Source organism: Rhinopithecus roxellana, chromosome 15 (assembly GCF_007565055.1).
Source record: "Rhinopithecus roxellana isolate Shanxi Qingling chromosome 15, ASM756505v1, whole genome shotgun sequence".
Classification (NCBI taxonomy): Eukaryota; Metazoa; Chordata; class Mammalia; order Primates; family Cercopithecidae; genus Rhinopithecus; species Rhinopithecus roxellana.
This window is the reverse complement of record NC_044563.1, coordinates 4,633,558-4,646,734: the sequence shown is the minus strand read 5'-3', so window position 1 is coordinate 4,646,734 and position 13,177 is coordinate 4,633,558. Positions and strand designations below refer to the sequence as shown.

The 13,177-nt window shown below is 52.7% G+C and overlaps 1 protein-coding gene across 1 annotated transcript; it reads right to left on the bottom strand.

The window, feature by feature from the left end:
• Nucleotides 1-214: 214 nt before the first annotated feature.
• FGF19 (fibroblast growth factor 19) lies at nucleotides 215-6,430 on the bottom strand. The gene is made up of 3 exons (XM_010382110.2): nucleotides 5,744-6,430; nucleotides 5,359-5,462; nucleotides 215-1,561 (listed from the first exon to the last, which is right to left on the bottom strand). The coding sequence occupies exons 1-3, from the start codon at nucleotides 5,973-5,975 to the stop codon at nucleotides 1,247-1,249; spliced, it is 651 nt and encodes a 216-aa protein (XP_010380412.1). The 5' UTR covers nucleotides 5,976-6,430; the 3' UTR covers nucleotides 215-1,246.
• Nucleotides 6,431-13,177: the final 6,747 nt, after the last annotated feature.

Genomic DNA, 13,177 nt, shown 5'->3' with positions numbered 1-13,177 from the left:
AAGCCAAGTCCCTAGACATGAGGAAAGGGCAGGACAGCAGGGTCCAAACCAACCTCCACCACTAGAGCTGGCTGGCCCAAACCCATTGAACTTCCCACCCGAGCTTTTGGTGTCAAGAGCAAACACACCGAGGGTTTCTTCCCGTGGACGGCGCTGCCCCCACCAGCCCCTTCCCCACGTTCCCTAACATTCCAGGAGGATAACAGAACGCAACTTTTGATACAAACAAAGTCCATTTTAATGTACAAAACAAACCTCACTTACATACATAAATATAATTTGGGGGCATAAATAATGTAAGAAAATAAGAGATGTACATATCAAAATAAATTACTCATAAATATCATGTTGGAAAACTAAGTGCTGGGGAAAGGGTTCTAAGTCTTCCCCCGCTGCTTCCACACCACAAGTTATTGACAAGACTTAGGGTCTTCAAATCTTTTCTTTTCCTGGTTTTTGAACGAGAAGTGCAGGTTGACATAAGTTGGGGGCCTGGGAAGCCCCAATCCATGGGGAGACATGTGAGGTGGACAGAGGGCTGGTGGGCTGGGGGATGGAAGCAGGTGACACCGGGGACAGCAAGTTATTCTCAGGACAGCATCCATGACAGAACTGGCCTCAGGGGGAATTCTCAAGATGTCCCAGGGCTGGAGTGGGGCTCCGGGCTTCCCCTACTCCTGAAGCCTGGTGGGCCATGCCTGCTCCAGTCAGTTCTGGCCTGGAGGGGTTTGGGAAGGGCAAATGGTCCCTGGAAGTAGAGATACAGATCAATTCCCACATGGGGTTGAGTGAAATTTACGTGCTGTTTTACAGAGTGGATCACCTGTTCCTGAAATTAAAACCACTGCCTGTCTTCTGGCTGCTCCTGGGGAAGTAATGAGAAAAACAATTAGAGAATTTCAGCTTGACGTAAGAATTTTTCCAAAGGAAGTGAGTTCCCCATCAGTGGAGATATTCAAGCAGGACTGAGACAGCACAGCAGCTTGTCCAGCAACCTCGAGGGAGCAGAATGGGGGCCCGGGCAGCAGCTGGGCAAGCTACAGGCTTACAATGTTATGATCAGACAAGTCTATTGGCTAGAAACTGGCACGGCCAATGGAAAACTCTGAATATGTACAACTTCTAGATGTTTCTTCCTAAAGCTAAACAGAACATGGACTCAGGACTGCTGTTGTAGAAGCACAGCCTCCACTCTGCAGGTACCACAGCCCCTGGCAGCAGTGAAGAGGCCTGGGCATGACCTCAGTTATTTCTCAAAGCTGGGACTCCTCACCGCCTCCAGTCCGGTGACAAGCCCAAATGGGTCCATGCTGTCGGTCTCCAGGGGCGAAGAGAACACGTCAGATTCCAAGTGGCCCCTGAGGTCCTCAGGCTCCTCTGGGGCCATGGGCAGCATGGGCAGGAAATGAGAGAGTGGAAGAAAGCCTCTGTTCTTGTACAGCTGCCTCTGTTTGGCACTGCTCAGGGAGATCGGGAGGCGGTGCTTCTCGGATCGGTATACATTGTAGCCATCAGGGCGGATCTCCTCCTCGAAAGCACAGTCTTCCTCTGAGTACTGAAGCTGCAGAGAAAACGGGCAGCTCTGAGCAATCCACAGTGGACGGGGAACACAGGTACACATGGACATTTGTGCTACAGACTGTCCCTGGTGGCCACCAGCAGTGACCTTCCACATCAGCATCTCTGGCATGTTTTATACATACTTCCTGATGTACACACTGTATAGGTAAGTATATATAAAATATACCTTTAGATATATAAGCATATATAATATATATAATGTACTTTAAAGCCAGGCACAGTAGCTTACACCTGTAGTCCCAGCACTTTGGGAGACCCAGAGCAGGTGGATCACTTGAATCCAGGAGTTTGAGACCAGCCTGGGCAACATGGTAAAATTCCATCTCTACAGAAAGTACAAAAATTAGCAGGGCATGGAGGCGGGCACCTGTAGGCCCAGCTACTCAGGAGGCTTAGAGGTGGGAGGATGGGTTGAGGCTGGGGGGTCAAGGCTGCAGTGAACAATGATCATGCCCCTGCACTCTAATCTAGCTTACAGAGCAAGACCCTGTCTCAAAAACAAAAAAAAACAAAAAAACCCCACAACTATATATATACACAGAGAACACACATATATAAATGTACTGTAAGTGTAAGTATATGTAATATGTACATTATGTTAATATATAACACATTAATAAATTAAATATATATTTATATACCTTTATACATTTTTAATAATCTTTATATAGATATACATGCACACAGACAAAACTGAGGTTTATTATTTCATATACGTATATTTTATGTATATACTTAATACTACATATACACGTTATATAGACCCAAATAATTTCCACTAAATTACCTCACCTTTTCCGAGAGCCTTGTCCTGAGCAATAATATTCATCAACCTACAGGAATGCCGTCCATGTTTCCCTCACCCTTTACATTACATGCACAACTCCTGGCATTTAGAAAGTTCCTGGGTATTTCACTGGCACTTTGGGAAACACTGATAAACTGGGTTATCATCTTAGGATAGGTCTTTTAAATAAATGGCATGTAATCCGATCTGGAGCCCAGATGAAAGCATCTGTTCCCCACCTATCTCAGAAATCACTGTGTGCCTTTATCATTCTAAGGCCTTCTGGTCTGCAGCAGTTCTGAGAACCATCAGCCCCCCTGTCTCTTCCATTCAGTCACCAAGGGCCTTCTAGGCAGGCTGCCAGAAGCCAAATCTCAGTAGCCCCTCCCCCAGGTCAGGCCAGGCCAGGCCAGACTGGGGCCCAGCTGGTGGCCGGAAATGTGTGCTGAGGGAAGCCAGTCCCTCTTCTTAGAACATTCATAGTCCACAGGGTTGAGAGGTGCCAGTGGGCAAGTGCCATCCCACACAGGTGTCATTACCCCTTGGCTACCCAGGACAGGCGCAGGCAGGAGCCGGAAGGGCTGGGCAGTAAACACACTGCAGGACGGCCTCAGTCAGGTTTCTGCCTAAGTCTGCAAAGGTCACTGAACTGCAGGTGGGTGAGGATGTGCCTGTGCCAATAAGCTCCTGATAAGAGGCTCATTGCAGCAACCCAGGCTCCTGCCGAGCCCACGGATGGCTGGGACAAAGCACTTGGACAGCAAGCACGATTTCTCCCAAACATGCCAAATGATAAATAAACAAGCAACACAAAACCGAGTAACTGGAGGACCTTCTTCTATTTACTCGGCTTGTCCTTTGGGAGAAATAAGTATCACGTTCTCCATACAGAAAATGAAATAACTTCAAGTTTCTAGAAGAATGTGGAATCTTTATTTAAGAAAGAAAGAGGCCAGGCAAGGTGGCTCACGCCTGTAATCCCAGCACTTTGGGAGCCCAAGGCAGGCAGATCGTGAGGTCAGGAGTTCGAGAACAGCCTGGCCAGGATGGTGAAACCCCATCTCCACTAAAAATACAAAAAAACTAGCTGGGCATGGTGGCACGACGCCTGTAGTCCCAGCTACTTGGGAGGCTGAGGCAGAAGAATTGCTTGAACCCCACAAGTGGAGGTTGCAGTGAGCTGAGATCATGCCACTGCACTCCAGCCTGGGTGACAGAGCGAGCGGGACTCCATCTCAAAAAAGAAAGGAAGGAAGAGAGAGAGAGAGAAAGAAAGAAAAGAAAGAAAGAGAGAGAAAGAAATAGAAAGAAAGAAAGGAAAGGAAAGGAAAGGAAAGGAAGGAAGGAAGGAAGGGAGGGAGGGAGGGAGGGAGGGAGGGAGGGAGGGAAAGATCCTCAATCCGTGTTAGACCATGCACAGGGGATCAAGAGGCACAAAGGGGGCTGGGCCGGTGGCTCACACCTGTAATCCCAGCACTTTGGGAGGCCGAGACGGGCGGATCACTTGAGGTTGGGAGTTCGAGACCAGCCTGGCCAACATGGTGAAACTCCATCTCTACTAAAAATACAAAAATTAGCTGGGTGTGGTGGTGGGCACCTGTACTCCCAGCTCCATGGGAGACTGAGGCAGGAGAAACGCTTGAACCCGGGAGGCACAGGTTGCAGTGAGCCGAGATCAGGTCACTGCATTCCATCCTGGGCGACAGAGCAAGACTCTGCCAAAAAAAAAAGGCACAAAGGGATTTCAGGTGACCCAACCCCCAGTTTGGGCAGAATGGCGGGTTAGGTTGACGTTCCCTGCTGGCCTCCCATCATTAGAAGCACTCCCCCCTCATAGTAAATGTCAAAATTAAAGTTGCAAGGGTGGGTTTGGAGCGGCTCTGGGTGGGAGTCAGCGTCCAGCGTGCCGACCACCCCGTTTTCCTGCAGTCCTCTCACGCAGGACTCCGCCATAAAACCTGAAACAGGCGCTCTGAGTACACGGAGCACGGCAGAGGCACCGAGCAATTTTGAGACTCTTAAAATGCTTTGTCCTGCTGTTCACAAAGGAGCTGGTTGGGCTGGAGGCGGCCCCGCCTCTGCATCCTTTCTGGGGTGGGGGCCCCGGGCAGGCGCGGCCACCCCCGCCCTGGCCCCTGCTCCGCCAGGGAGTCCGGGGCTGCGTGTGAGGCCTGCGCGGGCCGAGACCTCACACAGCCTCTTCTGCGCGCGGGGCCGCGGGAGGGGCGCGGGTTCGTTCCTTTGAACTCCCAGCCTTTGTTCCCGGGCCACCAGAGCCCCAGCGCTCGTACGCTTCCGGCCCCGGGACCTCTGCGGTTACCTGGGCCTTCCCAGCCAGCCCCCACCCCCGCCCCCACCAGAAAGCGTTTACGGGACAGGTGAGGCCCGCAGGAGGAAAAGCACGCCTCTGGCGCAACATGACCCCAGCGCATCTGCGTCTAAGCCACACCGTGCTCCTGGTAGATTAAAAATTAATTCTAAAAAAACTCGCCTATCCCAAATGCACTGTTTTCTGCCTTGCTTGACAATTGATTTGTTTTTAAAGTAAAGTTATGGGTAGACCCTCTTTTTTCTTTCCTGTTCTTTTTTTCTTCTTTTTATACTGGAGGGAGGGAAACGGAGGCGAGGACCACACACGCGCAGGCCGAGGCTGAAAAGGCCCGAGGTGGGTTTTCCTGTTTAATATCAAAGGAGGCCGAATAATGGGTTTCCTCGGTCCGGCTGGGCCGGCCTTTGACTCAATTGCAAATGCAAAGGCAGCTTTTGCCTATTCTCTGGCTACTGGCTGAGACCCTAAATTTCAGTAGAAAATCGTCGGACATACACTTAATCGGTCTTTGCAATCTTTCCCTCGAAGTTGCACACGGGTCTGGTCGGAGGAGGCGAGGAAACTCTGGATTCGAACCAGCGCCTTTCTCGCCTTCAGGCCTCCGCCCGGGGACCGGCGTTAGTCCCCCGCCCCGGCGCATCCGCCCCGTGGGGACACTTACCAGCCCCTGCATCTTGCCGTCGGCGCCCATGCAGAGGTACCGCACGCTGTGCACGCCCTTGATGGCCACGGTCCGCAGAGCTACTGCCTTGATCTCCAGCAAACCTGGGCGCAGGGGAAGCGAGAAGCTGCAGCCGGGACTCCTGGGGCCCGCACCACGTGGGTGCGGTCGGTCCACTAGCCTGTGCCTCTCCCTAGCGTCCCGCGCTGTTTGGGGACTAAGGGAGGGATCCTAACGCCCAAGTGCCAAAACCTGGGGTTCTCAGGAGTTGAGGGGTCCGCAGGAGCCTAAGGGTGGCAAAGGAAGGAAGGCGGCTGGGGTGGGATGCGCGGGGAGGGGTGGGATGTGCGCGACGGGGCGGGCGGGGGACCTGGCTGGCACTCACTGTGCGCGCTTTGGCCCCGCGCGCAGTCCACGACGCCGTCGGTGCGGATGCGCAGGAAGCAGCTGGAGAGCCCGTGGGGGCCGGAGGTGTACAGGTGCCGCAGGCGGATGGGGTCGCCCCAGCCGTAGTGCACGTGGGGCCCCGCATCCGAGAAGGCGAGGGGACGCCCGGCCACGGCCAGCCAGAGGCTGGCCAGGATCCAGGCGTGGACCACCACACACCCGCTCCGCATGGCACCTCCCTGGGGCTCTCGGCGCAGCTCCGGCGATGGGGGTGCGGGAGGCTGGGCTGCGACCTGGATGCGCTGCGGGGGTGTGAGTGCTGGGTTGGGATGGCCGTGGCCCTCGATCCTGGACGCAGCGCTCCTACTCCGACGGCGGGGCGGCTCCGGCCGGCAGCCTTATATAGTAGCGCCTTACGGGCCCCGCGGCTAGGTGCCCAAGACACCCGAGCATTTCTTATCGGGATTGCATCAAGCCTCCGCCCCCCGCACACACCCACTCACACCCCGCCTCCGGCCCCAGCCCCCTCCCCGGGCCCGGGCAGGCAGGCGGTGGCTTCTTGTCCCAGCCGCGGTGACCCCGCCCAGGCCGTTCGGATCTGCGGGAGGAGGAGGCCTCGTTTAGCGGCCGGGTTTCGGGGAACTCCTCCCCACCGCGCAGCGGCCCCGAGGTTCTTGGCTGGGAGAGTTTGATTTTGCAAAGCAATCGACAACTGGGGCCCCTCCCCCAGGCCTCGGGCTCCCAGTGGATGCGCTCTGCATGGGGCACCAGCAGGGGCGGGGTCAGGAATCCCGGGGTCAGAGGTTTGGGGGCACCGAGTTTTGCCTCCTTCGCCCTCTAGTCGGGAAAAGCCTCACCTCGGCCTTAGTAGGGTCCTTCCCCTTAAAAGGCCACTTGCACTCCCTCCCCCGACTTTCCCAGCCCCGCACATCTGACGTCAAAGCCGTCCAACAGAATTTCACCCCGCAGTTCCGACCGTCTCAGGTTCTCCCAGCTTCATCTTCTTGCAATTCCTGCCTCGCCCCTTTTATCCGGGTAAATTGCCCCCGACGGGGGGCCGGGCGCGCTCTCTGCCGGCAGGGAAACAATGGGAGCCGCGCGACTGACTGTAGGTGGCGCCGCAGCCTCGGCTTTGCGCTCCTGGCCCGGCGCCCCTGCCTGCTCCGCGCTCGCTCCGGCCCGGCGGCTGTGCCCGAGATGCTACCTGAAAGGGGGCCCTGGGAAGAAGGCTCTCGGGCAGGGGGGCGGGCCAGCTGCGGGATTGGTGAACCCTAGCTTCTCGGCTGGAGGGTGGTGGAGGCAGGGGCGCAGAGAGGGAGGCCTGGGCCTCCGTTTCCCGGTGTTTGAGCTGTCTTGTGTCGGGGGTCTGGTCCTTCAGTCCCCGAGTCTTTGCGCACGGGGTCAAGGGGAACAGCACGGTCGGGGAGGTCGAGATCCTTACCTGGTGGGGAGGGGTCGGGAAGGGGCCAAGGAACGGTGATGGGCGCCCCCGGCTTCCGGGCAGGTGCCAGGTGAGGAAAGAAATAGGGGCCGCTCCATGAAGTGGTTCCTGTAAATAAAGAAAACGACATCCAGAGAATACCCTGGCGGGGAATAAAGGGGTCCTCCTAGGAGGTTTTGGCTTAACTCTAATTATTTCTTGTTATTCTTCCAAACCCCCAGCTCCTAGATGTGGGGCCCCAGGAGGCTGGTTTTGGGGCAGAGCCCTCCTGGCCCAGCGCAAAGGCGATGGGGAGGGCAAACGGGAGAGACAGCGAGAGAAATGCCAGACCTAATGAATTTCAATGAGCAGAGGCCACATTCATCCCCCAGTCAGTGACTGGCGTTAATGACTGAGGGCGCAGCAAATGTCACCAGGAAAGTCTTTACAAAAAGACATCATCCCGAAGGCTTTCTAGACCAGGGACCCCCACGCTGTGTGTCTTGGTTCAGAAAGCCGTGGCTTCTGTTAAATCTAATTACTTCCCCCCTGTGGCTTTAAATCGACGGCGGCTCCTATTAAACTTAATTACCCTCCCCTGCAGCTTTCGTTTTAAAGATCCGTGGTAAATGCGTGATAAATGCTCTTGAGGACGATGGCAGAGGCTGCACTGGGGGACACGACCCAAACCGGGTGGGGGCGATGGCAGCCTCTGGTTCCACCCCTACCCCTCTGCAGCCCCTTCCAGGGACGTGGGGAAGAGAGTGGCTGATGCGATCAGGGAGCGTGGGGAAATAAGGAAGGCGGCTACTGTCCCCCAGCCCCTGTTCTGAGCACTCCATGGATGTTTTCAGCTCAAATCTCTACAAGAACCCCCCATGGTATTCTATTCCTCCCTCCCCCATGGAGCAGGAGGGAAATGGGGGCCCCAGAAAAGTGGCCGAGTGACCCAAGGTCACACACCCTGTTCGTGGTGAAGTTGGAATTTGAACCCAAACAGTGGGGCTTGTAAATCCAGGCTGTGCTGCGTCTCATCCTGGGACAGGGGCTCCGGGGTCAGACCCACTGTAGCGTGGATCACACCCGGCCACTCCCTGGGTAGGTCGTGGACCGCTGACTGATTGTCCTCTCAGCTTGCTCTCAGGCTTGTCCTGAGGGTTACAAGGAAGAGGAGACAGAGAGGGCCTGGGATGTAGTGCTCACGAAGGTGGTGATGGCAGGCCTGGAGGTCAGCTGTGTACCGGCCATCTCACAGGCACAGCCATGCTCTGAGTGCTTAGGGGATGGATCCTGCTCGGGTGAGGAAGCCGAGGGTCACAGAGATGGACTGCCGGGTCTCGAGGGTTTGCCCCAGGTGGACCAGGCACGCAACCCTGGGTGTTTGCTGGGCTCCCTGGTGTGTGTGGTTGGAGGGAGCGGAGCCCGCAGAGGACAAGGCAGCGCTGGCCAGCAGGGGGCTCTCCAGGCAAGAGCAGAGGTGTGGCAAGGGCTGAGGTCCTCCTCCCATGCAGCTCTGTGCACCCCGGAACCTCTGAAGCCACCAGTGTGCTGAATTGGGCTGGCTTTGCTTTTTCAGGTTGCGTTTGATTTGCCCCAGGTGGCTAAGCCGGCTGAATCGCCCAGGTGGGGTTTCATTCATTGAGTGGCATGAGCAATGGGGGGTAGGTAGGGTCAAGGCACCCCTGACGTCCTGCTCACCCATGCAGGGGCACAGGGGTCTCCAGCCCAGGTGTCCAGAAGGGCTTGGCTTGGTGGCTTTGTTCTGGATTTGATGTTAGCTGTTTTTTTGGTTTTGTTTTTTAATTGCCCTGTAGAACTGTAAATCCTTTTTCTGGGGTCTTCCTTCTTCCATCTGAGAGTGTAGAGCTTCCTTCTTCCTGATTATGGCAAATAAGTCATTTCCACCATTTCTAAACCCATGTCCCAATATCTAAGAACATCTTGTTTGGCTTCACCTCCAAGTTTTGCATTATGAAAATCATAGTTTTCCTTTCATTTTGCAGTTAGAAATATATGTTTCGCTGTCGAATGTGCATTCATCTACATAAGCATTCCCTGGAGCCCCTCCCAAACCCCCTGCCGCCACCTTGTGATTGAAAATTATTTTGTAATTTGAGAAACTTCTGGGTGTGGTAAAAGTCTTTATTAGAAAACAAGAACTGCAGGGTAGCGTGGGATTGAGAGAGCTGTGAACACTGAGGTGATCGAGGCCGCGCCCCACAGCTGGTTCCTGGCCAAGTGGAGGCTGAGACCCAGGGACTCCTGAATCTCAGCCCAGTATTTTTGCTAGAACCTGCTAGAACATGCATTATTTCCCCCAAGACTTTCTGATTCACTAACACCCATTTTTTTCCCCTATACGCATCGTTATTCTGAAATGAGGCCACCCAGCTAGCCCAGAAATTGGCAGAGACTATGACAGAGTAGAAGAAGGAAGACCTCTTTGAGATTCCATTTCCTCATTTGTAAAACAACAAAAGGAAAGCTAATTTACAGGTTAATATGAGCATTAGAAAAGACATCCCCATCTATCAAGTGACCAATATTTGTAAGATAGAGACAGGCCTGGCACATGTAAAGCACATAACAGAAGGGTAGCTGTTGTTACTGATGTAAATGCTGCTCTCTGGTGATCTTGGTTACATTTATTACTTATTTTAACATTTAATGGCAACTCTAGAAAAATATATATAGTGACAAAAAGCTGGATGGAGGGCTGGGCGCGGTGGCTCAAGCCTGTAATCCCAGCACTTTGGGAGGCCGAGACGGGTGGATCACGAGGTCAGGAGATCGAGACCATCCTGGCTAACACGGTGAAACCCCGTCTCTACTAAAAATACAAAAAGATTAGCCGGGCGAGGTGGCGGGCGCCTGTAGTCCCAGCTACTCGGGAGGCTGAGGCAGGAGAATGGCGTAAACCCAGGAGGCGGAGCTTGCAGTGAGCTGAGATCTGGCCACTGCACTCCAGCCTGGGCGACAGAGCGAGACTCCGTCTCAAAAAAAAAAAAAAAAAAAAAAAAAAAAAAAAAAAAAAGCTGGATGGAGATCCATTAGAAAAGAGTAAATAGAAGCCTGGGCGCCATGGCTCATTCCTGTAATCCCAGCACTTTGGGAGGCCGATGCAGGAGAATTGCTTGAACCCGGGAGGCGGAGGTTGCAGTGAGCCGAGATTGCGCCACTGTACTCCAGCCTGGCAACAGAGGGAGACTCTGTCTCAAAAAAAAAAAAAAAAAAAAAAAAAAAAAAGAAGAAGGAGAAGGAGGAGGAGGAGAAGGAGAAGAAAAGGGTAAATAGAAAATGCAAATGTTCTCTATCTTTATTGTGGTAGTGAATACACAATGACATTTATCAAAACTCACTGACCTGTTCCCTTAAAATTAAGGTGCCTTTTTTTCAGAGTAATTTCTGTTAAATTCTAAAGTAAATTGTGTCTGAATTTTAAATAAGCATTAATAGATCCTTTTTTCCAGTTGTTTTATTGTGTTTAAACATAAACAATATAAAATGTACCAACCTAACCATTTCTAAATGTACAGTTCAGAGGAATTAATACATGCATAAATCTGTGTGGATCACCGCCACCATCCATCTCCAGAACTCCTTTCATCTTGTAAAATGAGATTCGGCTGGGTGCGGTGGCTCACTCCTGTAATCCCAGCACTTTGGGAGGCCGAGGTAGGTGGATCACCTGAGGTCAGGAGTTTGACACCAGTCTGGCCAACATGGTGAAACCCCATCTCTACTAAAAATACAAAAATTAGCCGAGTGTGGTGGCGCATGCTTGTAGTCCCAGCTGCTACGGAGGCTGAGGTGGAAGGATCGCTTGAACCCAGGAGGCAGAGGTTGCAGTGAGCCAAGATCACACCACTACACTCCAACCTGGGCAACAGAGTGAGACTGTCTGGAAAAAGAAAAAAGAAAAGGATATATGTGTCAAAAAAAAAAAAGTCATTTGAATTGTAACCTCCTTTCCACCAACTCAGCTGTAAACACTTCCCTTGGGATTAAATATCCTAGCACATCCTTTGACACCAGCACATCTGAGTGATGCAATCTGTTGTCACCTATTGCTGGATGTTCAGGTTGTTTCGAATGTCCCCTGCCAGGACCATGCAGGGAAGAATGTTCTTGGAGACACATCTCGCACATGTCCACTCTTGGAATTACTGAGCCCTGTCGTCTCTCCCCGAGGCAGGCCCTGGCCCTGTGTAAAGGGTGGAATTCAGGAAGCTGTCCTGCTTCTGTTCACACAAAGGGCAGCACAGCTTCCTCCAGAGATCTGCGGTGAGCCTGGGTCTGCGTGTAAGCGCCACCACCAGCAGGCACCATGTGGCATAGCAGCTGGGATCGGAGCCCCCGCTTTACTGCCATTTCAGAAGGCCCAGGACATGAGCTCCCCTAGCTGGGAGGACCTGTGCAGTGAGCCTTACTTTTCTCACCTGTGAGGACAGGAGCTGACAGAAGTAGCCACAGAGGGTATTTCTGGTATGTGAAAGCCCTTTTCCCTCAGAGAAGGAGACTCCGGTCTCCCTCATCAAAACAGAAATGAGTTCCCATCGCAAATGTGTTGAGCTGTCAGAGTAGCGACGTCATGGAAGAATGCACCCAGGCTTTGAATGTCAGCTATTGAAAGAAAACAAAAAGTAGCTTAATGAGAAAACATTAACAGTATCCATGCTGACTTCATGAAAAACCATCGAGTGAAAATATTGAGGTTGGAAATTCTCAGAAGCCCTGGCCTCTGTCGGCTTCATAAACTTTTCGTGAAGGACGAGTCCCAGACTCCACGAGTTGATGGTTCGTCAAACTTCATGCACAAGGGGATGGTCTTTTCTCTCCAAAAGCTCAGCCGCCTTTCCACAATGTCTTTTGTCTTTCTTCTGTCACAGATGGTTAGGAAATCCTGGGACAGGCCTGGCCAGCACCATTTGCTGAGTGCTTGAAATCCTCTGGCCATGGCGGGTGGTGGTGATGGCTGGCACCAAGTGTCCAAAAGTGTCCTGGGCAGTTACGTGCCTCATGGTATTTGAGTCTCACAGCACCCATTCTAAAGGGGGGCACAGCGAGGCTCAGAAACTGCATCTTGCCCAGAGTCATGAATAAAGCCAATAAACAGCAGAGCTGGGATTTGAACACAGTTCTGGCTGAATTTGAGTCACGAAGCTATTTAATCATTACTCTCTTTTTATTTTTATTTTTGAAAGAAGCAAAACCAGACCAGGTTTGTGACTCACACCTGTGAGATGGCCGGTACACAGCCGACCTCCAGGCCTGCCATCACCACCTTCATGAGCACTACATCCCAAGCCCTCTCTGTCTCCGCTTCCTTGTAACCCTCAAAATGTAATCCCCAAATGCTGGGATTACAGGTGTGAGTCACCCAGCGAGCAGAGGCCTTATGGACAGCATTTCCCTCCTTGTCTAGCTACCCCCGGGTCTGGCCAGAGATCAGCAGGCCGGACAGATATTCCTGGAGGCTAAGCTTGTAAGATTCTGGAGGGTGTTACTCCAGCTCATTTGCAACAGATGAGCTCAGAGTTCCAGGGTTGGAAAGGACCTTCAAGAAGATTTCCTTAGCCAGGTGTGGCGGCTCCCTCCTGTAATCCCAGCACTTTGCGAGGCTGAGGCAGGAGGACCACTTGAGTCCAGGAGTTTGAGACCAGCCTGGGCATAGGGAGATCCCATCTCTACAAAAAAAATTTTTTTAAATTAGCCAGGTGTGGTGGTGTGCACCTGTAATGCCAGCTGCTCAGGAGGCTGAGGTGGGAGGATGGCTCAAAGCTGGGAGGTTGAAGCTGCAGTGAGTCATGACTGCACCACTGCACTCCTGCCTGGGTGATGGGATGAGACCCTGTCTCAAAAACAAAACAAAACAAAGATTTCCTCCAAGCCCGTTATCCTCATCTAAGCAAAATAAGAAGCAAAGAAAGAGTTTGCCCAAATACGTCCAGCCCCCGGCTGCAGCAAAAAGGCTGGAAGTATTTAAAAACAGCATCCCTTCATTCCCCCAAA

Excerpts from the sequence above, each read along its gene's own strand:
- FGF19 (XM_010382110.2), bottom strand. The coding sequence starts at position 5,975 with ATGCGGAGCGGGTGTGTGGTGGTCCACGCCTGGATCCTGGCCAGCCTC. Across the intron at positions 5,463-5,743 it reads GCGGGGCCAAAGCGCGCACA|GTTTGCTGGAGATCAAGGCA; the intron begins GTGAGTGCCAGC and ends CCCTGCGCCCAG. Across the intron at positions 1,562-5,358 it reads ACGGCAAGATGCAGGGGCTG|CTTCAGTACTCAGAGGAAGA; the intron begins GTAAGTGTCCCC and ends TTTTCTCTGCAG.